Raw genomic sequence first — 27,875 nt, 5'->3', positions numbered from 1 at the left:
ACTGGCAATGGAGATCCCAAGAACAAAACTATTATGCCAATGCTGGTTGAGCAGGATAAGATAACAAGGGGCAGCAGGAAGGTGTCCCTAAGATGTGAGAATGTGTGTTACATAAAAGAAATCAAAGAATGGGAGAGGTAAAGGGCACTAGCTTCATACCCAAAGCAAACCAGCAAGAAAAATCTGTAGAAACCTAATTCTGCAGTGATGGTTCAGTTTATTGCAAAACACGTGACTTTTCCTAATTTCTGCTATGATTTCCATGGATGTGATATTGTTCCCATAATGCCATGGCTTTCCCCAAAATTCATCACAACAAATATGAAGCAGAGTTAATTTAGGCAGCTGGAGCAGTGCTAGTCCCTGATCTACCACAGGGCTCCACCTGGGATCTGTTTACCTGGGGCTTTAGTAGTATACTTTCAACTCATACCATCCTATAAAACAAACAAACAAAAAACAAACAAACAAAACCACAAGTACTTAAAGCATTCCTGGAAATACATGTGATTTTTATCTAAAATATCCAATAAGTGAAACGTATGAAAACTCCAGAATATAGGAGTGTCTGGGATATGAACTTATTATGTTAATTGCAAGACCTAAAATAGGACCTTACATTTTTCCTTTTTTATTACTGTTGAAATCAGTGAAACTTGCACTGGGCTAGAAGACTGGAGACCCTGGCAAATGCTAATAACTTAGCTTTAAGTAGGATCCATTTTCTAAGAGAGAGAAAAAAAGAGTTGAGAATTATTCCAACTAAGGAATACGGTGCTAAAAAGCATATGGCAAACATCACTGTTTAATCCATATATCTAAAAACTCCTCCTACTTAGAAACCTTGTGCAGCAACTCTAGTAACCAGCTTTGCATGGGAGTCCAATACTAGGAGGGAATGTGAAATAATTTAATGAACCAAGGTATTTTTTTTTTAGAGACTAAAATGAAGAGAGATAAGTACAGGAACTGCAGGTCTGAATGCCACAAAGCTAATAGAAAAGATAATCAGCTAATAAAGAAGAGGACCTGGTTGTTTTGAAAGGCAACTAAGAAGTGTTCAAGAACTGAAGATTCTTTTTCTTTACACAGTGCGTTACTGACATGTGAAATAAGCTACAAAAGGCGGCAGTAGAAGTTACAACCTGGAATGCATTCAGAAAGGAGCTAGATAGGTACATGGAAGAAGGCAACAATAGAGAAGGTACAGACTACAGCTGAGTAAGTAATTTGGAACCATTAAGGTATTTGGTGAAGTTTGCCCCTCTCTGTCCATGGAATGTAGAGGATTTTCTCAAAATTATCGGAACATTTTCCCCCTTGTTTTTAACAAACTGACATCCTATTTAATATTTGAAACTTGAGCTATGCTGCTTTGTTGCTCAAAGAAAGCAATAGCAAATGGGAAGGGAGATGGTTCTTGAGACACACTCTCCTTAGTGTGTGGTCTGGTGTGACCGGGTGTACCAGGCCCATTGAGGCCCTCTAGAAGGCCCTGCGGTCCTACCAAACCCCAGGAAAAATCTCAATCTGTTTGTAGGTAACTTGTGAACAGAAGTCAGATTTCTGACTGTTCATGACAAATAGTTTAAAAATCTTTCGTTGTTAATAGTGTTCTAAAAAACATCCTGGTTTCTAAATCTCTTCTCCACAGTCTTATCCTTTGGATGTCGACGCTCAGCCAGGATGCTGAAATGATGCCACCTAGCTATTTGACAAAGCTGTTCTATATTTGGTGTTTTCCCAAAGAGATGATTTTTGTGTTCTTTAGTAACTGTATTGTTTGTTTGTAAAGGCAATTTACTACAATAATTATTTTAAGGCAATAGTGCCTATCAGTTAAATAGTTCTTTTATGATCATCTCTTCCAACCCTCTGAAAGAAGCAAAGGGAAACTATAATAAAGCCCTTAGACAAACACATCCCTTGAGAGAAAGAAATTTTGGGATATTTAGAATGAAGTTTAGATGTATGCCTAGCACAGGACATGAAGGAGAAGGGTGAGATATGACTATCAAATTCTGAAGTCTGTATTATACCTGTGTTGAAATATTGCCACTGTGACCACATTCATTTGGACTTGCCCAGGGGCAGCCTGTTATGCTGCACTCCAGATAACTGCCCTTCTCAGGAAAGGTGTTTAGCACATCGTGGAAAGGCCATCACTGAGAGCCATCAAAGCTGCAGTCTGGAGCTATCCACTTTGACCGACTCAACTACTGGCCCATCCCCATGGTACCAGGCTCTTTCTAGACAGTGGCCTGCAAGTGGGCAAGCAACCATGACTGGTGGTGACAGTATGAGCACATGGCCTGGAGATGGAGACCCTATTTGGGAGCGGGTTTCTGTTCTGTGCAGAAGGCCAACCATCACCACATGTAAGGAGGACTTTGGGGACAGAGAGGGAAGAAGAGACTCTGCCCAGCCTGAAACACTGATGACAGATAGACTCACAAGAGGGGGTGAGACCAGACTGGGGAAGGGGCACCTCAGGACTTCTCTTGTTTTCAAAGATCTGTAACTCACATGCTCTGAGTCCAGTCACTGTGGTTAAGAAATTCCTTTGCTAAGCCTGTGATCCTTGCTTTCCTGCCATGTTGTCCTCAAAGGAGTTAAACTGGTAAGTCCAGAGAACCCACAACCTAGGTAGAACTCAGGGGGAGAATCCTTCAGTGACTAGGGGTTCAAGAGGTCTGATTCCAGTTTCAGGTTCTAGGAAAGCTGGACGGCAGCATCCCACACCAGAAGGAGGGGTGTCAGATAAGATGCCAGGAGTATGCCTTAGAGTCCCAGAGCTAGAAACAGTGACTAGCTTCTATCCCACACCCAACTTGCTTGGAAGCATGTGGTACCCAGCAACTGAGTCCACTCGCAACAGACTCTACGGGGGTGGGGAAGGGGACTGGGTCATATTGTAACACTCTCCATTGAAAGCCTGTCAAGCTTTTTCAGCAGCACGCAAGTTCCATAATATGCCTCACAACAAGGAAATGCCTGTGTCTGAACAGCTCAATCTGCCAAAGCAAAGTGAGCAAAAAGTAGAGGCGAATAGAGTACTAACAGAGAGAGAAAGATGCTAAGAACATCTCATCAAGACCTATTTCTTTTAGTTAAATCTTTGAAGGCTCAAAGCAGTGGAACACAGCAGGTTTGAGATCACTGTTGCCTTTATTTGCAAAGGCTAAACCTTGCACATTTAAAAACAAAAAGTTACACTAGAGTCCATGGTGTAGTAAAATACAAGCAAAATATACGTTCTAGGTGTCACCCTATCATTTCAGGACTATCCCACTAAATGCCAGCCAATGCTCAGTATTGCAAGTCAAACATAATATATGGTGTTTATTTTAAAGTCATTTAGAGCTGATGTAAAAAACATTCTTTGGTGGCATCTCTGGTGGATTTGTATAGATAGTTATAGATTATATCCCTAGAGATTCTGTTCAAAACTGGTCTTGGAGGTGATTATCAAAAACACAAAAGGCAATGAATAATGATAATACCTAGCACTTTTCATCAGTAGATCTCAAAGTGCTTTACAAAGGAGGATCAGTATTATCACCACCATTTTACAGATGGGGAAACTGCACAGAGACAAGGTCACCCAGCAGGGATGTAGCAGAGTTGGGAATAGAACACATATCTCTTAAGTCACTGTCTAGTGTGCTATTCAAGGGACCCAACTCCCACTGAACAGCAAAAGGAGTTGGGTGTCTTACTCCTATTTTTGCCCTTGAAAGTCTCCTCTGACCCATACAGACTCCCCCGGCTTTTAAGGAAAACAGCAGCATTTCAGAAACTTTTCACAATGGTGCTTTAGATTTTGCAAAATCTAAAAGCTGTCGCAAGTATTTTGCACAGTCCTAATTTTAATGCAAATTCCTTCTGATTCTTGACAAGCTCTCACCAACCTGTCAAACCTTTCTCTGCTGGGAACTTTTCAGCTGTTACTCCTGCGTGATGTGGTGCTGTGTTTTTAAGTACTGCATCAAGCCCAGACAAAATTAAATGTGCTCTAAAACTGTTTGGTTGAGATCCTTTTAGAGAAAATGACTTGCTAATTGCTCTTGCTGTAAATATGATCCTGTATATCTGAATCAATTTAACTTCTTTCAACTAGCAGCTCAGAACTACAATGGAGCTCTGATCTTGATTGGGGCCTTTGGGCAGCTCCACAATATAAATAATGAATAAATAACAATAACAGCATATGCTACAACAGGAGATGGGAATGACTTTGATCCTTCCCTATTTGTGGAACAATAAGAATCCCTTGGCACTTATGCTCCTTGCTTATGACTGGTGTATCATTTGTGCCAACTGGGGTAGCCTGCAACCAAATACTAATTTAGATAATTTATTATTGTAGCTTCTTTCTGACTGACAAAAAAAGCAGTAGTGCATGAGTCTAGTATATTGCAGGGTCTTCTACCGATATGCCCCAGTCTATCCATCCATCTAGGTAGGTTATCACACCATCTCCACTTCCACAGAGGCTAAGTCTATGGATGTTGTTTGATCCGTGATAGGACTACATGAATTCTACCTGGGCGTATATATTCAGCTAAAACACAACTCCATGTGTGTGTGCATTGATCTGTACCAATATTTTCTTTTGACTGAAAAATGTAGATGTTGTCCATTGTGTTACCCACCAAACCCAACTGAATAAAATGCACTTGAACACAGTTCACTTTTAAACAAATTTCAAGGAAAGCATCAAATTGTGGGGCATGCCAAATAGTGCCAAGTCAGGGTTTCTGGAAGAGTATACAAAAATCCACTTATATGTAGATTAAAAGCATGAATAGTTTTCTTGCAGCCATATTAAATGCCACTTTGAAATTTACGTATAAGTGGGGTTTTGTTTTCCCTTCACAATATGACCTATCTCGGCTGTATTTGGAGTGTCTAATTAGTCCGATGCCTTTGTCAATGTTCCTGCAGACATGGAGAAGCACTTCTTATCTAATGTACCTGTAACGCCGACAGACCCTGGTCATTGTTGGGCAGGATCCAACCGGGGACCTTTGGAGCTTAGTGCATAGCTTCTACTGCATGAGCTAAAAGCCAACTGGCTATTAGCAGACTCATTTTATCTCTTTCTCTATGTGGTCTCGGTGCCACTAGATGGGACAGAACACCACACCACACCCAGGAGGTGGGAGGGTTCCATACTTCCCCTAGCTGAGGAAGCGCTTCCGGAGCTTCAGAGTCTTCCCAGTTGAAATCCCAGACGAGCCCCCACTTGTAACGCCGACAGACCCCGGTCATCGGTGGGCAGGATTGAACCTGGGACCTCAGTGCATGAGTCTCTACTGCATGAGCTAAAAGCCAACTGCTTGTTAGCTAAGGCTATAGAGCAGACTCATTTTCTCTCTCTCTCTCCGTGGTCTCAGTGCCACTAGATGAGACAGAACACCACACCCAGGAGATGTGTGGGTTACACATCCACTAAGGATTATACACTGTTGCTATTTTCCCTGTCTATCTGTGTGCAAAGTACATCTATATCATTTTGTACTTGGGGGGTTGCTTTGCTTTTCTTAAACCCACTACGTTCAACTGTTAATTCCTGAAGATTTCTGGCTAGCCTTATCTTATATGATACAAAATTCAGCCACTTTTTTTTTTCATGACTTGAAATCCCAGACTCACCACCCCATTCTTCTCATCCACCCATCCTAAAGATCCAGCACCAGGTCAGTCATCATCTTTCTCCAGACTGCCCCAGTCCTCCTCCCACCACGTAGTTCCCAGCTCCCTCTCCAGTTAATCCATTTTGCTGTCCTGGCTTTGACCGCAACTGGGGCTCCCTAAGGTCACAACAGATCCTTCTCAGCCTTTGCTGCTTCCTGCAGCTCAACTCCTGGCCCACACTTCTTGCAACAACTCCACATCAATTCTGTCAGTCCTAGCAAGTTCGCTAGAGTGCTCTGGTTGTTTTCTGCCACCATTAGCTGTTGACTCAATTCCTCGTTAATTTCTCTATTTGGTTTCTCATGTACTGTTCCTGCCACCACCTTTCTCTGCACCATCCTTAGAGGTATAGAGATAGTCTGTAACAAATTAACTATCCAGGGAGGAGGCTAATGGGTCAGTTGCAGAAAACTTGCTCAAAATCCATTAAAATGTAGCATAAAGAAGTTTACATTCCTAACATGTTATAGTGGCGGAGGCCAAAAATAGCTTATTCTTGGCCCCTGTCCAGACCAGAAGAACTGGCCTGCTAGCCATTTTATAAGTGGTGATTATGCCTAAGAAATCATCATTTGATGTAACTAAGACAAGTTTGCGAAATGCCATTTTGCCTCTAGCTTTCTCTTTTGGGGGAAGGTAACCCAGAAGATTGTGCTAGGGTAACTCTGGGTTCATCTAGAACAGTAGTTCCCAAACTTTAACAATCTGTGAACCCCTTTCACTAAAATGTCAAGTCTCACAAACCCCCTCCTAAAAATGAATATTTCCAGGGATTTTCTCCTTTACCTGAGTATAAATTATAAAAGCAGTGATCTTGGAAATATAAAATTTGTTTTTATGACATGCTTATTACACACTATTATTATTTAGCAATGCAGTATTTTTATTACATTATGAAAACGGCAACACTCTTCCAAGATCTGACTTTTGTAGCTTGTATCACTTTGAATAAGCCTGTTATAAGACAAGGCTCCTATGTTTCATCAAGGAGTATCAGATGTGAAACAGCATGAAAGTATTTAGAAGCCAACTCAAAGAGTTCCTCCTACACAAGCATCCAGGTCTTGAGCAGTCCAGGCAAACAATGCACGTTACAACAAAGCTTCAACTTGTTCTTCATAATAATTTTAAAAACAATACTAGCTGCCTATTTAATTTTAAAAACAGCAAAAAATATCCACCTCCCTTTCCATTTCTTATAAGGAGTCTTGAAGTTTAAATCTCCTGAGTGTGATAGAGATGCTTGCTTTGATCTGCTTAGCTCTTGGAAGTCCAGGGGCTCCGTGCTGCTGGCCCCATGCTGCCCGGGGTCCCTAGGAACAGCTCTGTCCGCCATTAGGGAATTTTTTCCTGAGAACCTCCTGTAACATTTTGCGAACCCCCAGGGGTTCACGAACACCAGTTTGGGAACCACTGATCTAGAACCATCTGACTTCCTGAATCCCTGTCAGTCTAGTTCCAATCCTAGAAACTGAGTTAACAACCTTGGCTGATAGTTACTAGTGAAGAATGAATGCCAAGTGTCTGTTCATTTTATTGGAGCTATCAGTAGTCTTTACTATGATGTTGCTGATTTGTCTGTGTGATTTGTTGTGGGTGGATGATTTTGTTGCCCAGTTCCACACTTTCCTTTCTGAAAGGTCTCAGAGTTCTCTTGGCTCATCTTATACAGAGTCCAGTAGGGTTCCATTCTGCCACCCCTCTGGACCACCCATCTGTCTCTCAGGTGCTCCTCGGGTGCCCATACTAGAGCAGCAGCTCTGATACCCTTGAAGAGGATGCAGCATAACTCTCCTGCTCAGTGCCCAGCCAGCTCTCTGCCCTGGCAGACAGCTAGCACCTGTGAGAGTATTAGCCTGGAGCAGGAGCTATGCTCCAACATGATTCTAGCTAGCTCCTGCACAAGGGTGAAGGGGTGACAGAAGGAACTCCATACACACCCGCCCGCTGCACACCCACTCAGAGGCTGACCAGCATCTGTCCCAGTGCACTCACAGCTCACCTTTCTGTGCATATCGTTTAAATGCAACTTGTGTGCGGTTCTGGGGGCAACTGGTCCCACCGATTCAAAAGGAAAAATCAAATGAATGCTGCTGAATCAAATTAAATATTCAAATGAAAGCAATAATTACTCAAATGCATCTTGAGACTGAGTGAGACGGATTCTGTGAAACACCGGTTTTGGCCCTAAAGCTATAATGGAAACACCAGTCTCTAATTATTAAATAAAAAAGTCTAGGCTTGGGTTATCAGTAATTGTAAGGTTTAAATGAAAAGAAATGAGCAATCTGGCTAATATGCAGTCCCAGTACTCCACCTCTACCCTGCCAATGTCTTGGGTAACTCAGCACCAACATCGACCAATTTAAACTTGTAAAAATTCAAAACCAAGCATTTAAATTCAGACAAGGTATACTGAAGAGAGACTTAGCAGATTTCTGGTCTCATTATAATCTGTTAATTACTATGGTAACATAAGATTCTAACAGTCAGCACAACCAGGACTCTAGTCAAGCTTAGGTATGCATAATAGATGCCTTATAGCCTTGAAATCCAGAAAATATGGGCAGAGTATCAAGCGTCACAATTATATGTCCCCTGTTCATATTCCTTATGAATTCCTGGAAGAAAAAGCTGACAGTTGAATTCTTTCAGAAGGTTTCTTTTATTGAATGTATTCTTACAACAGCCTGACTTATTCACATGCCAGGTTCATGAGTCATGATCTTGGGGACAAGAGAGGGCAGGGGGTGCTTCTAAACTCACTGAATTCACAGCTCTCCCACCAAGAAGTTATTTAAACATAAAATTATTCTAGGAACTTCTTGTAGCCGCTGCCATCAAAAAGAACTCAAGTTGCCACACAAAACATCTTTGTGTGGTGCTTTCCCAAGAAGGAGCAGAGAAATGTAGCTGTTTGCTGTACTTTGGCAAGAGCAAAATGGTGATACTTAGAATGAAATGATTGAAATCAGAGATGCACAAGATCTATTAAGATTGTTCCCTGCAATCTACTTTCTAGTGTTCTGTCGCATTTTAACCCACAATGGAGTTCCTCTTCCTCTACTTACTTTGAGAGACCATTCCACAGTATTATTGATCTCGCTCTCAGGAAATCTGCCCTAATTGTTAACCTACATCTTCCTTTTCTTAATTCCTCTCCATCCTTGGTGTTTGCATACTGCAAATATTCGTAGAATAATTGAAGGAATTTTTATATTTCATTGTAAGAAAATATGTACTAAACATAGTAATAGCCAAGAATATTTGAATTACGAAATTCATTTCAAGATAGGATAATGTTTTCAGAGGGTAGACTGGGGTATCCAGGCCAAGAGACTATTTTTGGCAATCTATGATGTTCAGGGCAATCTGTTGCATCCCAAGGTCAAAACGTTTGCAGAGGTTCCTAAGTAGCTTTATGAGCCAAGGGCAAACATCTCTCGGGGAGGGATGGTTTGGCTGTAGACCTGGTTACAATATTTGTGCAAAATGAAGAAACGTTCTAGTTTTGTCCTTACCCCCATGGGCAAGAAGAGACTGATAAGTATGCCAGAGTCCTTTAGAGAGGGACTACTGCCAGGGAATTACAAACTCCACCAAGTGCAGGTCATGAAAGGATTCCCAGAGTGACCCCACTGATTTGCTTGAAGGAGTTGGAAGTGACGAAGTCCCTGCACATTTATTTGGACATTTGAGTTCAATGTACTTGAGCAGCCAATGGCATCTCTCCACAATTGGCCCCTTTATACCTCTCAGATGTAAACCATGAATTTCCCCCTCACAGTAAACCATGAATTCCCCCCTCCACACACACATGCAGCTAAAACTTTTTTGCTGCCATATGCCAAATTCACATCTAACCTGCTGTCTTCTGTCACCCCTCGGTCTCTTGATGTAACTGCTTCTAATTTCTCTTCAGAGATTCTGCTTTCAAAAAGAGTTTTTCCTTTTGATGATATTTGTGATGTTCCATGGGAAAATATCAATAGTAAAGATTTAAGGAGTCCCATGTCGTATCACACTTACATGAAGCAATACAATAATATACACACCAGCATCCGGCAAATATGCAAGGATTGCTCCCAGTAAGCCTGCTCTCTACGTTTAGAGACAATAGATGAGATCGAATTTAAAGGAACTGAGATCCATTGACAATTACTTACCCAATTCAAACTGGTTGGAAAGGTTGCCACAGGTCTGTCTAACTTCTTCACTGTCCCAACCCAAAGGATAGAGAGCACAGCCAGAGCCAATCAACAAGCCTGCAGAAAGAAAGGAAAACAAGACTTAATACAACCTGCGACCATTACCATAATTAAGGCCTGCAGGTAAAATCAGTACTTGGAATTACATGAAAGGGTCACATTAACTTCTTATCATGAGGCACCTATGCTGGGAGCATTGGCAAAGCATGCAACACTTTCTCTACTACTCCTTCTATTGTGGGTATGTCTACACAGTAATGTAAGCCTAGGGTTAGTGGGACCCGAGTCAGCTAACCCATATCTGGGAACCTTGAGGGTCTACACTACCTTTTAACCCTAGATACGGATTTTTTGACCAATGCTTGAACCTTGGGCTCTGATGTCCACACTACAGTGCACAGACCCGAGTCAAAGTAACTCTATGTCAGAGTGCCTAGCGCCCCTCCCTCCTCCGGTGATGACACTCTAGCCCTATGAATGTGTTGCACTGTGGGAAAACTCTACTGCTCACCCTCTTTCCTAACTATTGGTGCAATTGATGGGACTCTGGTACCCATGTGGGTACATAAACTGCATAATTAGCTCCTTTGGTGGCTGTCTCAGTAGGTTGACTGCAGTTTGAGAAGGCTTTATACCAGGGGTAGGCAAACTTTTTGGCCCAAGGGCCACATCTGGGTATGGAAATTGTATGGCGGGTCATGAATGCTCATGAAATTGAGGGTTGGGGTACAGGAGGGGGTGAGGGCTCCGGCTGGGGGTGCGGACTCTGGGGTGGAGCCAAAAAATGGAGTTCAGGGTGTGGGATGGGGATCAGGGCTGGGGCAGGGGGTTGGGGTGCTGGAGGGGGTCAGGGGTGCAGGCTCTGGGTGGCACTTACCTCAAGCACCTCCTGGAAGCAGCGTCATGTCCCCCCTCCGGCTCCTACGTGAAGGCATGGCCAGGTGGCTCTGTCCACTGTCCCAGCCATAGCTGCCACCCCTGCAGCTCCCATTGGCCGTAGTTGCTGGCCAATGGTAGATGTGGGGGTGGCGCTTGGGGCAGGGGCAGCATGCAGAGCCCTCTGGCTGCCCTTACGCATAGGAGCCAGAGCGGGGGACATGCTGCTGCTTCCGGGAGCTGCGCAGAGCCACAACACGCATGGAGCGGGGCAAGCCCCGGACCCTGCTCCCTGGCAGGAGCTCAAGGGCCAGATTAAAACATCTGAAGGGCTAGATGCGGCCCCCATCTTTATATATTAAACTACCATCTAATCTGAGAACTGGGCTCTCCACCTCTAGGCTAAAAGAAGAACAGGAGTACTTGTGGCACCTTAGAGACTAACAAATTTCACATTGGCAGGAAAATGCCTGTGTGCACCTGTTCTGAGGCTAACGAGGACATCAGTCTCCAGGAGTATCAAACTATTAAAGTGAAACTTTGCAATTCTTCATTTTTAAAATGGGACATTCAAAAATGGGAAGGTTGGTTTTTATTTATTTTTGTCTGTTTGTTTTGAACTTTGACATAAAATGTAGGTTTCAGAGGAAAAACACACACACACCCCAGCCTGGTTCTTCCGGCTGTGGAGCGGTGTGCTCCAGCACCCCCTGGGGATCCCTCCTCCCTGCCCCCTTTTCAGCCCGGAAGGCAGAGATAAGGCTCCCTGGGAGGCTGGGGGAAGTTTTGGGGCCGGATCCCACTCATGGCACTCACAGTGCATGGGCACCCCTGCACACGCATCCCCAGGGAGACCTGGGAGCAAGCGACAGAGAGTGGAGCAGGACCAAGTGGCTGCCCTGCAAGGCTGGGAAGGGGCAGAGCCTCCATCTCGGCTTGGCTTGGGGAGAGATGATGTCCAACATCCTGTCAGCTTTGCTCCCTGCTGCAGGCAAATTCTGCACAGCAGCGAGGAGGAAGTTTGGGGCTGGCTCCCGCTTGCTGCCCTGACAGTGCATGCTGCCCAGGCATCCCTGCACACACAGGCTCAGGGAGGGTTGGGGGGGGCAGGGCAGAGAGCAGAGCAGGGACTAAGCAGCTGCCCTGCAGGAAGGGGAGCTGCCCTGCAGGAAGGATGTTGGGGGTAATCCCTCCCCCAGCCAGGCTGAGCCGGGAGCTTTGCTGCTCCCCATCCCTGCAGGGCAGCCGCTTAGTGCCTGCTCCACCTTCGCCCCGCGTCCCACCGTGCTCCCTGGGGCTGCATGTGCAGGGGCGCCCAGGCAGCGTGCACCAAAATCTGGCTGTGCTCTTGTGACCAGGAAGCAGCTCTCTTTGCAAAAAGCTTCTTTTGATCCGTCTCCACTGAAAACCTTGCAGGATCTCTGATAGTGCCCTTGCAGACTGTAGGGTTACCATACGTCCGGATTTTCCCGGACATGTCCGGCTTTTGGGGGTTCAAATCCCCGTCCGGGGGGAAATCCCCAAAAGCCGGGCATGTCCGAGAAAATCGGGAGGGAGAGAGGGCTCCGCCGGGGCCTCTTTCGCTGGGGTCGGCGGTGCGGGGCCGGTGCGGGGCCGGGGGCATGGGGCCGGGCCGGGGTCGCGGGGCCGGGGGCATGGGGCCGGGCCGGGGTCCGGGCCGGGAGCCGGGGGGTCGGGCCCGCGGGGCCGGTCCGGGGTCGTGGGGCCGGTCCCGCGGGGCCGGGCGCCGGTCCGGGGTCGCGGGGCCGGGAGCCGGGGGGTGCGCCGGGCCGCCGGGGGCCGGCAGTGCTGGGCGGGCCGGGGATGGTTGGCCGGGGGCCGGGGCCGGCACCCCAGGGCCCGAGCCGACCCAGGCTGGAGCCGCCGGGGGCCAGCCTGGGCCGCGCCTCCTCCCCCCCCACACACTCCCCCTTACCTGCTTCAGGCTTCCCGCGAATCAAATGTTCGCGGGAAGCAGGGGAGGGGGCGGAGACTTTGGGGAGGGGGCGGAGTTGGGGCGGGGCCATGGGCGGGGCTCGGGGCGGGGCCAGGGCCCCGTGGAGTGTCCTCCATTTGGAGGCACAAAATATGGTAACCCTAGCAGACTGGTGCTCAGCAGACAATGGGTTAACAGTGACCTAAGCTGCTGCCCTTTGCAAATAGACTGCACCACAGATTGTTGGCATAGGCTACATCTACACTACGGGGGGGGGGGTCGATTTAAGATATGCAAATTCAGCTACGCGAATAGCGTAGCTGAATTCGACGTATCGCAGCCGACTTACCCCGCTGTAGGGACAGCGGCAAAATCGACCTCTGGGGCTTCCCGTCGATGGCGCTTACTCCCACCTCCACTGGTGGAGTAAGATCCCCGAGAGGTCGATTTCTACCTGCCGATTCAGGCGGGTAGTGTAGACCCAGCCATAGAGAGGACTAAGAAAGTTGCCTCAGGGAACTCTGGGATACATCCAGAGAATTTACAGAACCCAAGTCAATCCAGGGCTGTGTGCACACAAGAAAGCAACCCTAGGCCCCATCTTAACATGGGCTCAGATCCTCCAGCTCTTCATGGTCCTGGGACCCTAGGTTCAAGCCTTAGGTTAACACAATTGGTGTGTGGATGCAAGGCAGATTAGGTTAGAGCCCGGGCTCTCACCTGTGCTTACACTGCTGTGTAGACATACTCTGTGAGTCCAGTGGTAAAGAAACTCTGTAGCTAGCTTGGATTTAACATTTCCTTTTTATGCTTCAAAACTGCTGCATATTTTGTTTGGAAAATTCAGCATACGGTTAAACAGGCGCTACATTAATCACAGCATTTAAAAGATGATTGCTTCTGATTAATTAATACAACAATCAGTCATGCTCTATAATTGTTCCAACATGAAAAAGTAAACCAACAATCAAGCCTAACCATTCTAATCCTTCATTCCTCTTCTCCTCTTTCACATAGTCCAGGGCCAAAATAGACTGACTTAATGTCACTTGATCAATTCATATCTCCGGAACCCAGAACATACGATTTTCATAAACCATTTCAGCAAAAGCAAGTGAACTCTTGAACCACTTCATCTATTACTGTACTATGTTGAAAGCTTAACATTCACATGTTCTCATTTGTCAGCCCCTCATGCCACTCAGAACGGATGAGTATTTTGCCAGAGTCTGTCTCTTCATAAGAGCTTCACAAGGCCATGATCATTGCGAAGATGTAACATTTTTATCAAACTTTCTTCTCAGCTGTTGCTGCAGCCGCTGCTGCCAGGGCAGTGTCCAGCTGGTGATGGTGAACTTTTTGTTGCAGCTTTAAAAGGGGAGACTCTAGAGGGCATATAAAAATATACTGCATGGTTTTATTTTTTAACTTCATTTTGATAATGGTCTTGTAGAAGCATGATAATTAATTATGACTTACATTAGCTCAGGGGCACATGACACTTTGCAGATTTATAGGTCAATAAGATCATTACAGAGCTTGCAATCTAGAGGTGTAATCATAGAATATCAGGGTTGGAAGGGACCTCAGGAGGTCATCTAGTCCAACCCCCTGCTCAAAGCAGGACCAATCCCCAGATTTTTACCCCAGTTCCCTAAGTGGCCCCCTCAAGAACATAAGAACGGCCGTACTGGGTCAGACCAAAGGTCCATCTAGCCCAGTATCCTGTCTGCCGACAGTGGCCAATGCCAGGTGCCCCAGAGGGAGTGAACCTAAGAGGTAATGATCAAGTGATCTCTCTCCTGCCATCCATCACCACCCTCTGACAAACAGAGGCTAGGGACACCATTCCTTACCCATCCTGGCTAACAGCTATTAATGGATTTAACCTCCATGAATGTATCCAGTTCTCTTTTAAACCCTGTTATAGTCCTAGCCTGCACAACCTCCTCAGGTAAGTTGATTGTGCGCTGCATGAAGAAGAACTTCCTTGTATTTGTTTTAAACCTGCTGCCTATTAATTTCATTTGGTGACCCCTAGTTCTTGTATTATGGGAATAAGTAAATAACTTTTCCTTATCCACTTTCTCCACATCACTCATGATTTTATATACCTCTATCATATCCCCGCTTAGTCTCCTCTTTTCCAAGCTGAAGAGTGCTAGCCTCTTTAATCTCTCCTTATATGGGACCCGTTCCAAACCCCTAATCATTTTAGTTGCCCTTTTCTGAACCTTTTCTAGTGCCAGTATATCTTTTTTTAGATGAGGGGACCACATCTGTATGCAGTATTCGAGATGTGGGCATACCTTCGATTTATATAAGCTCTGGTCAAGTGAAAATATTCTCAGTCTTATTCTCTATCCCCTTTTTAATGATCCCTAACATCCTGTTTGCTTTTTTGACCACCTCTGCACACTGCGCGGACATCTTCAGAGAACTATCCACGAAGACTCCAAGATCTTTTTCCTGACTTGTTGTAGCTAAATTAACCCCCATCATATTGTATGTATAGTTGGGGTTATTTTTTCCAATGTGCATTACTTTACATTTATCCACATTAAATTTCATTTGCCATTTTGTTGCCCAATCACTTAATTTTGTGAGATCTTTTTGAAGTTCATCACAGTCTGCTTTGGTCCTAACTATCTTGAGCAGTTTAGTATCATCTGCAAACTTTGCCACCTCATTGTTTACCCCTTTCTCCAGATCATTTATAAATAAGTTGAATAGGATTGGTCCGAGGACTGACCCTTGGGGAACACCACTAGCTACCCCCCCATTCTGAGAATTTACCATTAATTCCTACCCTTTGTTCCCGGTCTTTTAACCAGTTCTCAATCCATGAAAGGACCTTCCCTTTTATCCCATGACAACTTACTTTACTTCAGAGCCTTTGGTGAGGGACCTTGTTTGAACTCACAACCCTGGGTTTAGTAAGCCAATGCTCATGTCTTTTATGTAGTGCATGGAGCACCAGGCCAAGCTTCAGGAGACCTGGGTTCTATTCCCAGCTCTGCCACTGGCCTGCTGGGTGACTGGGGGCAAGTCACTCAACCTTCCGTTGCCTCAGTTTCCTCATCTGTGAAGTGAAGACAATGATATTGACCTCCTTTAGAAAGCACTTTGAGATCTACTGATGAAAAGTGCTCTATAAGTGCTAGGTATTAATAATATATAGGCATTGGCCCCTTTTGGGGCAGTGCAGAGCTGTACCAATTCAGGGGGAGCTCTGGGAGGAATTCTCACGCAGGATCCCCTTGGAGTTATTTGTCTATCTAGGAGGTACTTGTTTTGTCACATCACCCTAGCATCTGAGCTCCTCACAATACTAAGGAGTGTAGCCTTACAACACCTGTCAGAGAGTTTTTAGTGTTTGCCAGACACCTCGCAACGCCTCAGTTCTATCAGTTTGTTGATGTTTGGCCTCAGTGACTGAGCAGTTGAAACCTTCAGGATTGCAGCAAGGTGTGCATCAGATAGTTGTGTTTGGTATTTTGACTTGTTTATATTCATTGTGGAAAAAAGTGACGCTGCCTCCCTGGCTGACTCTGCCTGGCAACTAATGGGGAGGTTCTCAGGTCGCAGATGGCCTGTGGGCTGGGACTTTGAGACCCCTGGACTAGAACATCAGCCATGTTCTGGTGCTGTTCAAGCAATGACTAAAACATCAGCAGGGAATGTGATTGAGGAGAGCTGGGCAGAACCTGGAATAAGGAGTTTGAACAGAAAGCACTAGGGAGCAAGTGAAGGGTCTAGAAGAGGGGAAGACATAGTTGGGGGAGCAAGCAAAGAAAATATTTTCTCTTCCTGACCATATTTTTTTGGCAAACTTCAACTTTAATAGTGGGAGCATAAAATTAACCTAGTGTTGTTTGCTTCCTCCAACATATAGTAGCGGATAATCTCAGCATATCCATGAGCCTACCCCCCGCTGCTCTAGGGATATCTTTGATATTTATCCAAGGCTGCAGAGCCAGCAGAAGCAGGTAGACTGACATAAACAATAGCCGCTTTGAATTATGTTCTCAGTCAATTTTAAACATATAGTGAGTAGACGTTGTTCCCCAAGCAGTAGCAGTCGTAATGTAGGCCCAAACAGGGCCTCTCAGACTAGGACTGAATATTTACAACGTATATAAAAGTTTAGAGACAAAGGTCTTCCAATCATTTTGTAACATTTATGGCCTGATTGCCAAAGGTTCTGAGCAGCCATAGCTGTGAGTGAGGTCAATGAAAGCAACTCACCTCTCAAAAACATAGCTACAAGAGACTGGGAAAGCTACCAAGATACTAAAGAAAGCCCTAAGCAGCAAAATGGGTCCTGGGAATTCCTCCTCCTTCAAAACTCCTTCCATTCAAAGCCAGCTCAGCACCCTGGCAGTCAAGTGAAAGGAATATTAACATAACAATGTTATTCCTTCCAAGAATGCAAAACAAACTGTTAGACAGCTCTTGCCAGTTACTCTCATCAGGTGGTAAAAATATACAGGCTGCATGTTAAACTCATAAAGGGCTGTTTGTTTCCAGTTCAATTTAGGTTTAGTTTCCGTGACAGTGTTTTTTCCACAAATACTGCTCCAAACATTTCCCACCCCCATCCCCCTTTTATAGGCCAACCTCTTCCAAACATCCTGTTCTGAGCATTCTCTCCAACAGCACATGGGGATACCGTGACTCTGTGCCTTTGGGGAGCTAATCTTTTATGCTCTTTCTTCACATAACTTAACTGCAACACAGAGGGTGGGGGAATGGCTTTCTCTGGAGGTCACCTAGATATCATTCTCTATTGGCCAGATGGGAATACTATGTAAGCGGTGCTGCCAGCTTTCTGTATCAACAGCATTCACAAATATTTTATATTTGCAAAATTCTCATGGACCAGTGACCTAGAAAACAACACTCCTAGATCAGCTACAGAAAGCTGACCATTGAAGTGTCTGCTCTGGAACATACTATCATTATATATATTGTTAACTATATTTTGTCTCTCAATTGTAATAACTTCCTAGAAGGAAGAATATTGCCTATTAATTTTGAGCTCACCCCTGTTCCCAATGACGTCGATGGCAAAACACCCAGGATTGGATCTTTTTGTCCTTTAGTTGACAAGGATTGTGTTTTGCTGGATCCCTAATACAGCAAAAGCCCAAACAGGCTTCTTTTTGTCCTGTTTTCTGTCTCTGTACAACATGTTGGACATCACGTGCATGGCTATAAGACAGGTACAGCAGAGCACCGGGCAGAACTCATTCACTGATTTTGGTGTGGTGGCTTTTAATTCCTCTGTGACACAGCAGTGGATTTACATCTGTAGCCTAGGGGACATTCCAGAGCAAGCAAGCCGCATTTCTGAGCCTAGACAAGTCCACAGCAATCTTTTCAAATATTCCCAGGCTCTCTCTTTTTCTTGTGGTGAGACCTGTATTCTACTCCTGGGTCTGTCACAGACCCCTTTGTGACTTTAATTTCTTCACTTCAGCCTCCTTACCTGTAAAATGGGGATAATAATTCTAGTTTCTATTACAGGCATGTTGTGAATCTAAAACAACAGATGTTTGTAAAATATTTTGGGATCCTCAGATGGATAGGGCTATACAAGTGCAAAGTTTTATTTATTAATTATTTATTATTATTATTATTATTATTATTATAAATGTGTCAAAACACATCCTATATATTCATTAGAAGAAAGTATCTGTTTTCAGATACTGCATATTTTCCCACTAAAAGTATTTAAGGTCTTCATTTGTATATATGAGTGCCCTGTTTGGCTCAAAGTAAGCTGATATATCTCTCTTCAGTTTTCCTGGTGTAAGTTTTTTGGGTCAGCTACTGTCATTTACTATGTGTTCGTAAATTACCTACACAGAAGTACCCTGACCTAGATGAGACCACTAGCAATATAAATGAATAATATAATAAATACTGTTTCTGTGTTTCAGCTTCCTTTTTGGTCCTTTCACCAAACTAGGAAATGCTGGGGCCTGGCAGAGTCAAAACATCACAAATCAAAGGAAGCATCTTGCCATGGCGAAGGATTACACAGTCAAAGGCACTGGTTCTGGTTCTGTTCTCAGTTACTTATGTAAATCTGGAAGAAATTCCATTGAAGTTAATGGGAAGAAACCAGCATGAAGCCAGTGTGAGATCAGAAACAAAGCCCATCATGTATACACAGTACTTGTAATGTGGTACTAATTGATAAAAAATCTAAGGTATGGCTGGCATGACCCTTGAAATGTTAAGCTGCTCCAAAGGACATGCAGCAGGTGCAAGCAGTGCTTTTGCAAATGATTGCACTGTGTTAAAAATAGTTCACATTTTCCAATAACCAGCCCACTGCACTGATTTCTGATTCTTACTATTTTTGTGTCACCCAGGAACTAATAAGCCGAAATGAAAACCGCAAATAATTGTGTGAAGACCAGATCAACTCCCTGTTCCAAAGAGAGACAGCTCTCCCCCACTCAGTGAGCTGATGTATTTCAGCAACAAGCAAACATTCAGTTTCTTTTGTGGAGTATAAGTCAGCCACTGTGGTTTCCTTTATCTATAAGTCTGCACTGACTTCTGACTCCAGGCAGTGACAATGAGATCAATCAGGAAGTTGCCACCTAACTTCACGGCTTCCCTAGTGAAAAATTGATGTAGCTAAATTGGCCCCTGTCAGCCAAGAACTGTTTTTTTATTAATCCAGAACAACCAATATTGCAGAGCTTTCCACATTTCCTAACAGACTCTGTAAAATCAAAATAGGATTAGCTTTGCTTAGACATCAAGCTTATGATGAGACCCAGAAGCACAGGCAGCAACTGCTTGAGTGCAGAGAGCAAGGAAGATATAACAGCCAGAGAGGTATGTGCCAGTGGTTCTTTGTGCACTCTCTTTAGTGAATACTGAAACAACCCGAGCCTAAATGGACTGTTCAGTGCATGGAGCCACATGACAGCAAGATGAATGGGGTTTAATTACAAACATACGTACAGAGGGTGTCTCCTTGACATTTTCGAAGTAGTCAAGAAGAGTTAGACCCACAGAGTCCATTAATTTTAATGGGAGGTAGGTGTCTAAATCCTCTAGACTCCTTTGAAAAGCTCTGCCTCTCGTTTTAATGTAACACTTGCAAGAAGACTATGGGTCTGATCCAAAGCCCACTGAAGTCAATGGAAAGACTCTCATTGAGTTTAACAGATTTTGGATCAGCCCTATGGCACCTATCCTGTAATCCGACTGGCACTAGTGAAGCCCCATTGACTTCAGTGGGACGCTGCGTAGTTGTAAGTGTCCACCTGGATCAGGACCTGTATGAGCATCAAGCCTGTTGACTATAATCTCCAGTTATTTTCAACCCTGATACTTTAACACAAAAGTTTGCAGACAATTCAGCTAGCCACGAAAGCTTATGCTCAAATAAATTTGTTAGTCTCTAAGGTGCCACAAGTACTCCTGTTCTTTTTGCGGATACAGACTAACATGGCTGCTACTCTGAAACAAGGAATATTGTTTGTCCCACTTAAGAGCTAAATTAAATCAAACTGCCCTGAAAGCAATGAAAAATCCTAACCTAATTGGAAAGTTCAGCGGAGAGCCGACACCAATTTAATTCCAGCGTGCACACCCTGGTCTGCCCTATAGTTAGAGTATTTAGCTTGCGATGCTTTCCAACTCTCCACACCCAGCCATGCAGCTGCTTAACATGCTTAGAATGCCTGTGACATTCTTTAGAAAAAAGCACCCTGTTGTAATTACCATCATCTGTCATCTTTTGTTACCCTTTATAATCATCAAAAGAAAATGTAAAAAAAAAAAAAAAAAAAGGAACAGGACACATGCAGATGTGTCCATAAAATGCAGATGGATAAAGGAGAGTCCCAGCTTTCAGATGTGACAGGATCAGTCAGTAGAAGAGGTCTAGCTTGTCACTGCAAAACCTGTGGAGTAATGAGCATATCTAAATCTGGTTTGGATGCCATGCTGGGTCATGGAGGATGAGCTGGCACTATAAGCAGCCTTCTGGAGTGATTTCACAACTGGAAGTGAAGGGCTTCTTACTCTGTGCACAGGCCAGGAATCTGTGAATCACTTCCTTCATTCTGATAGTCACGGCTAGCTTTAAACACAAGCAAAGCAAGCAGCCACCTGGGCCCTCCTCTTTTGGTGGCCACACTCACCAGGCGAGCTCTGCTGTTCCTGGCTTGACCCAATCTCTCATGCCAGAAGCAGGACTGTAGAGAGGCTATACCTAGCCTAATTGCTTTCTTTCCTTCACCTGCAAATCAGAAGGCAGGGCCTCATGATAGCATTTGTATTAGAGTTTGCTAGGATGATTACCGAACCTCTCCAGTTGCACATGAATGAGTCAAATCAGGTCAGCTGGTTCCTAGAATATAATCTATGCATTGTTTGGTGCAGAACCTAATACAGTTAAATCGGCCTTAAGCAACCAGAGAAGAGATTGGATGCCTAGAAGATCTGGGGCCCCCTTCTCCTACCATAGGATGCAAGTACCTCAGTGGGAGTTCCTTGTTTGCTATGGTAGAAACTAGAACCCTGGAGTGAAACCTTGTCCCCACTGACGTCAACAGGAATTTTTCCAATGACTTCTTAATTAAAGGTAGAACAAAATTGTACTGGATTTTGGGGATACTTAAAATGGTTGCTTAAGGCTAGGCTGTTTCATAGCAGTGCTCCTTAGCACAGGATTCAGTGTATTACCAAATTCTCACACTGGAATAGAGAAGGGAAGTGGGGACAGACAGATGAGCCCAGAATGTGAATCTTTCCCACTTAGACCCTTCCTGGGGGACTGCATCCTGATGGGGTGGGAAGGCTTGTGTGTGCCAATGAACCTGTGAGTTATGTCATTTTTAGTTCTTTGTAGGGTCACCTAAGCTAGACACGTCAAAAGGTAGAGACCAGACATAAAGCAGCCCACTCTTCCTCCAGGTTGGGGTTAAGCAATAGGCCAATGATATAAAATTATTCTACTTAACTGCCAGGGGGCAAATTTGTCACGTACACATGGGAGAAAGAAGAAGGACAAAATGCAAGGTCAGCTATAGATAGTCAGGAAGTTCCTTCAAGAGGAAATGTAGCCAAACTCCAAACCTGGAGACAATGGACCTTTCTGTGCCTGCGTCCTGTAGATAGCTAACCGCTTGGTTTGCAAAATAAGCAAGGAGGAGGGGGCAAGTAGATGAACAATAAGGGGTCATAAGAGGGGCAGATACATGTAGCTTGCTAATTATGTATGGTAATGATAGCAAATTTTGGCCAATCATAGAGCGATAGATTATCATAAGCAACTGCATATAATGCTTTGGTGTAGTGTTTTCTTTGTTCTTGCTGACTTATGAGCTCGAACCCAATTACAATTGAAATAAACGGACCGCCCCTCCCGGGGCTCCTTGCTTGATTAGCTGTGTCCGTCTCTCCTTATTCCTCAGCTGGAATGGACAGAAATTTCTATGACAGCCAACAACCTGCCCTCATAAAAAAATCTAGTTACAGAAACTCATGATGTTCCCTGTTAAGCTTTAGAAAGCTCCCAATCCATTTCCATCCCCACTACAATAGTTACCCCTTTTACTCAACCTAAACAAGCCTCACTACCCTGGTGTGATCTCCAAACCCTATAGCTCCCTATGTTTTGCCCTTTCATTGGTCTTTAAGCGGGCAAGTTCCTCATTTGTTTTCTCTCATAAAACTACATAAAAAACACACAAGTATAATTTGAGATGAATGGACAGGCAGCACCTGGATCGCAATCAACAGTCCTAAAATTGACATGGCAATAAACCGAGTTAGCAGAGTGATGGGTAGTAGAATGATGAGTGACAGTGAGTGAGCTTCATCCACCCCCATTATAGACACATTGCTACAAAACAGACAATAAGCTTCATTATTGCTCAGGCATAACTAGCACTTGTATTTTACTCCCACTTTGGATTTTAAAAGTGCTTTATGTTTGTATGGATTGGAGTTTGTGACTGAAAACCAATTAACTTACAAGTAGTTGCTGTTTATGGCTGATACTGCTAAGCAGGGAAAAGGCAGACAGTAATTACGCTAGTGTTTTTGCATAGAACTAAGTTTCATCTTCGAAATTATAAAATGATGATTTGTGGCATTAAGCAATCAGACAGCCACTCAGAGGCAGAATATTAACATCTATTAAAATCGTGGGAAATTGTCTGGGTCTGGACCAGGGCCGGCTCTGGCTTTTTTGCCGCCCCAGGCAAAAACGCCTCCCGCTGCCCCCCCGCCAGGGAGCGCGGCAGGGGAGGGTGGCGAGCCCGGCCGCGGCCCCGCTCTCCCCGGCCGGCCGGAGCGCCGGGGGGAGGGCGGCGAGCCCGGCCGCGGCCCCGCTCTCCCTGGCCGGCCGGAGCGCCGGGGAGAGGGCGGCGATCCCGGCCGGGGCCCTGCTCTCCCCGGGTGAGCGCCGCCCCCCTCCAGGTGCCGCCCCAAGCACATGCTTGGAGGGCTGGTGCCTGGAGCCGGCCCTGGTCTGGACAAGCCTGAAACAATACATAGAGTGGATTAATAAGCCTAGAGACATTAACTGGCTTTGACTATGCTATAAACTCAGATCCATCACCATACTCCTTGAAGCCCCCTCTTATTATATTGCACACATGTGGCATGATGTCAGTCCATTCGATTGTTGTCTTACTTAAGGCCTGTAAAGAGAAGCCAAATCTTTAACTACTTTATCTCATCTCTTGAAAAGGAGGAACCTAAACACAGTACAGGATTCAATGGAGTATAATGGAAAAACTAATGGTGATCACTGGGGAAAGAAAGTGGTACTGATAGCAGAGAGAGTGCTTAACTTCAGACTTGTCCTTTTAGTCTTACTCCTTGAAACAAGCTTTTGCTTTCCAAACAGGACACAAAGCCAATGGTGCTACACCACTTGTGGTCATTGATGAGCATAACACCTTTCACAGAGGTGTTAGGAATTTTATTCATTTTGTGCATCCTAAATCGAATTGTTTCCTAAATTCCAAACCCACTGAAAGCAATGGGACTGCACAGGTGTCACTAAGGGCATAATCTGAAGGCAACAGCAAACAGATTGCACAGATGTAATTGAAGGCCCACAAAACCTTTATTAGTAGCAGTGAAGCATGAGATGAAAGGAACCCACCTTGACTTTTAAGATCTCAGGTTGAACTTGCAGGGTAAACAGAAAAAACATCTTGACTTGAGCAAATTTGATGTGCAAGTCACTGAGAGAAAATAAAAACTGAACTGCATGATACCACTTTTATAGTAATTTTTTCAGAGAATAACCACCCTTTAAATATGTCCTTGTTTTTTTCTACCTCTTATTTTTTTTCTGAAAGTCACAGTTTGGGACATTACCAAAAAGAAATCCTTGTAAGTTTCTTTTTTTCTGGGCAATTCTAACAAACACTGCTCCATTGACAACTATTCAGGCCATCTGCTGTACCTGAAAGAAACTCATTCCTTTCAAGACAATTTTAATTATGCTTTTACCCTTTCACATATTTTATCTGTAAGCCATTCTGAAACTTCAAGGATGACAAAGTTTTCACATTCCCATCTGTCACTTTGAGCTACAGTACTTTCCAAAACAAGGTTCAAATGCAACATAGAGTTTGACTCTCGGTTTCATGCCGTTTAAAAAATTTCCTTGACATAATGTTTCTAAAGAATTTATCCATTATAAAAGGAAGCTTACAGCATGAAAGTGAGATTGAGCTAAAGGATGTGGATTGTTGTGTCATTGGCTTAGAGATGTGCTCTTGCAACTAAACTGTATTTAAAGTGAAATCCTATATGACAGAGCAGCCAAATTCTGCTATCTTTACTCAGGCAAAACTCCCATTGACTTCAGTGGGAGGAGTGCCTGAGTAATGATTTTAGAGTAGGGCTCAAGTATGTACAATAAATTTAGAATACTTTAGACAAATGCTATTTTAATCAAAGTGGATTTGAGGATTGCTGCTGATCACCTGATGTTATAAAGCTTATGCACTGTCCTCAAATTCAAGGGAGGCATAAAAATAAGGACAGATCACCAAACCATGTCTGTTATCCTTCCATTGCTGTTTTTGGCATAACGAGTCATGCACGCTCATTCGAAACAGTTCTCCTATAAATATGGATCTGCAGACTCTCATAGAACTCTCCTTTTATGGTGTTACAGTTAGGACTCCTATTCTCCCTCCTCTTGTATGTAGTTCCCCAGGGCCTCCTCTTCAGGCAGAAGTTCTAACATCCCGTTTTGCCTGTGATCTCCACCACAGAAATTCAACCACTTCTCCTTAGCTGTGAATCGGGAGGTTTTTTCCATCCGATAAGAAAACGGGAAGGTTTCCAAGTGCGATCTCTGGTATCTGTCTTGTTGTACAACAGATAAAAACTGTGCCTCAGGATAGAAAGTTTTCAAACTTTTTGATCAAGAGCTTTAACTTTTCTGATAATTTTTTGGGGGGAGTAGGAAATCAGAGCAGCCCCCAACAGTGCATATGTGATCTCCATTCTTGTGTACATTCACAAACATTACAGGGGCAATTTTGCAGCCTCCTCCCATTTCCCCAGAGAGTCTGCAGACCCCCATTAAGGGAGTGTGGGTTATAATCTGTGTATGAGAACCTCAGAGAAGATTGCGCTGACACACAGTTCAGTGGTTTCTATTGCAGGCTCCTACAGGTCTAGCTACTAAAGGGCCATGTGTGCTGTGCTATTCCAACAAGGGGCGGTAAGGACACGAGACACCCCAGCACCACCCTTGTGTTCCCCTGACACAGCAACTGTTCCCTCCTAGCTAAACACCCTATGTGGGGAGGGGATGTTAGCGGGTGGACTTATGGCACAGGAGCCGGACACACACACTGGGGAATATGCAGCACTCCCTCAAGAGATGTTGCAATGGTCACAAATTCCAGAATTCCTCCCAGCCCTCCTCATAAGGTGAGGCAGTCCCTCACCACTCAGTGCCTGCCTGGTACCGCTTAAACCCTTGAAATAAAAACAACCCGCCTGGTCAGGATTTTTCTTCCAAACAGTCAAGCAGAATATTGGAGGGATCCTCAACTTAAACACGTAGATAGCGGGGGAGGGGCCCAAAAATTCGAAAAGCTTTTGCTTCCAACATTCTGCTTTCTCTTTTGGCCCATTAGGCCCTGGGTTTTCAAACAGAGCACAAATTGCCCAGCTTTTCACTCCAAGCCCAGATCCCCAGGTTTCGTACAAATACATGCAGACCTCTAGCTTTGTTAGCTTTCCTCCTTTTGTTTCATCAGTGTCCTGCCTGCAAAGGACACTTTCCCTGTTGTTCTGAGCCATTTTCACATTGTGAGCACAAGTTCCCTTTTGCATCAGACGTGAGAAAATCTCAGAGAATGATTACTGATGGAAGAGAACGTTCCCCCCCCCACACACCCCCTTTCAGAAAGTATATGAAAGAAGGCCCACTGGCAGCAAGAATAAAGAGGTGCAGACAGGAAAAGGCATTATAAATGCCTCTTAGATGCAAGCATCCTGCACAGCAAAAAGCTGCAATCCCCGCCAGCAGCTTTAGCTGTAGCCTGAGTGTATCAAAAGAGAATCAAACGTAGTTTTCAAAATCCTAACCTTATCTTTTGAACTGCCTGTGGGAAACAAATGCACAGTCTGTGACAGAGGGTGGGGAAGAATCTTCACTTCACTTTGATTTTCACTTGATCAAAGGTGGCATGTTCATTACAGCAGAGGAGCTTCAGGCTCCTGGAGGGAATTCCCTCATACAGGCTATCTTGTTACCTATGGGATAACAGCCCCGTTTGCTCTAATTGTTCCTGACAGCTTCTAAAATAATATTAAATACTTCAGATATTGTGAAGGGGGAGGGGAATTAAAGCCCAGTTATGCTAATACATGGAATGGGAGTTAGTAAATGGCTGGATTGCTACTTGATGAAAGTAAAACTCATGGGGTAGAGGCAGTTGCTGATGCAGAAAGGTAATAAAACAGCCAGCATAATTTTCAAAACGCTGTGCATTAGGGGCCTGGCTTTCAGAGGTTCTGAGAACCTGCACCTTCCATATACCGCACCCAGGTACCCCGCACCTTTGAAAATCAGGCCCTATAACTATTTTTAGTTGCACAAATCCGATTCCAGGTACTACATAGCATCACCTTAAGCACCAGAATAGAACCCTAGTAGGAGAAGTTATGTGATCTTTAAATAAAATAACATCATAGTATATTATCCATTACATGACAGAATTATTTGTTATACAGCACAATAGGTGCACACTGGTTTTATAGAAATCTCACAAGACAGGTCCCTGCCCATGTGATTTGCTTTGTTTTGTTGTACATGCACCCTGGTAGTTACCAGTTTGGGGATGTGAGGTGGGGGTTGGGTCGGGCACCAGCACAGGAACAGGTGGAACTGGAGGACAAGTTAGCAAAGCTAAGTCAAAGCAGGTTCTGAGGAGGGACTTGGAGGAGGGTGAGGTTGCTCAGTGCCTGGATCCAGGGAGGCTTTACCAGGCCTGGGGGCAGTATGAAGAAAGGCCTGGCTGGGAGAAGGAGACAAATGAAATTGCAGGGTGAGAGCAGTGGGTAGGACATAGGGGGAGGGAGTGAACTGATCTGTGTTGTATGTCGGGCTTTGGGTTTCTCTTTGGAAAAACCAACACAGTATTTACTCAGAAAAATTACTCAATAAACCATGCGGCACTAGAAGAAAATATTAACGCTGAGCTCTCCCTCTCCAGCTCCGTTATATTGCTGCCCCTTCGTCCAACGCCTATGTATTTTAAACAAAATAAACTTTATTTTGTGCTTTATCTTCAGTAAGGAGAGTCTGCCATTATGGCCAAATGCTGGAGCTGCCCCGGCAACTCCCAGGAATCCTGCCCCTCCTCACACAGGAGGATGTGACTGTTGGGGGATGAGAGCAGATCAAATCAGCTGCAGGCAGAGTCCTGTGCGCCATTTTGGATCTGTATATCAAATCTGAGGAGGGCATCATTGCTGAGGAAACAAGAATGCATTGCCAACTCAAAGCAGCCTCTGCCATGGCCCTAGGGATCCATGCCAAACTGTCTCTCTGGCTGGTTCCTAGCAAAGGTTTCTTCTGCTACAAAATGAACATGCAATTGTTTCTGACTGGCAGGGTTTGCTTTAAAAAG

The 27,875-nt window shown here is 44.5% G+C and overlaps 1 protein-coding gene across 1 annotated transcript in view; it reads right to left on the bottom strand.

Moving 5' to 3' along the window:
- LHFPL6 (LHFPL tetraspan subfamily member 6) overlaps positions 1-27,875 on the bottom strand; it is a 198,690-nt gene that overhangs the window by 9,800 nt on the left and 161,015 nt on the right. Inside the window, exon 3 of the mRNA XM_054015231.1 lies at positions 9,867-9,965. Within this exon, the coding sequence (XP_053871206.1) occupies positions 9,867-9,965 (99 nt within the window). The remainder of the gene's footprint in view (positions 1-9,866; positions 9,966-27,875) is intronic.

This window comes from Malaclemys terrapin, chromosome 1 (assembly GCF_027887155.1).
Source record: "Malaclemys terrapin pileata isolate rMalTer1 chromosome 1, rMalTer1.hap1, whole genome shotgun sequence".
Classification (NCBI taxonomy): Eukaryota; Metazoa; Chordata; order Testudines; family Emydidae; genus Malaclemys; species Malaclemys terrapin.
This window is presented reverse-complemented; position numbering and strand designations above follow the sequence as displayed.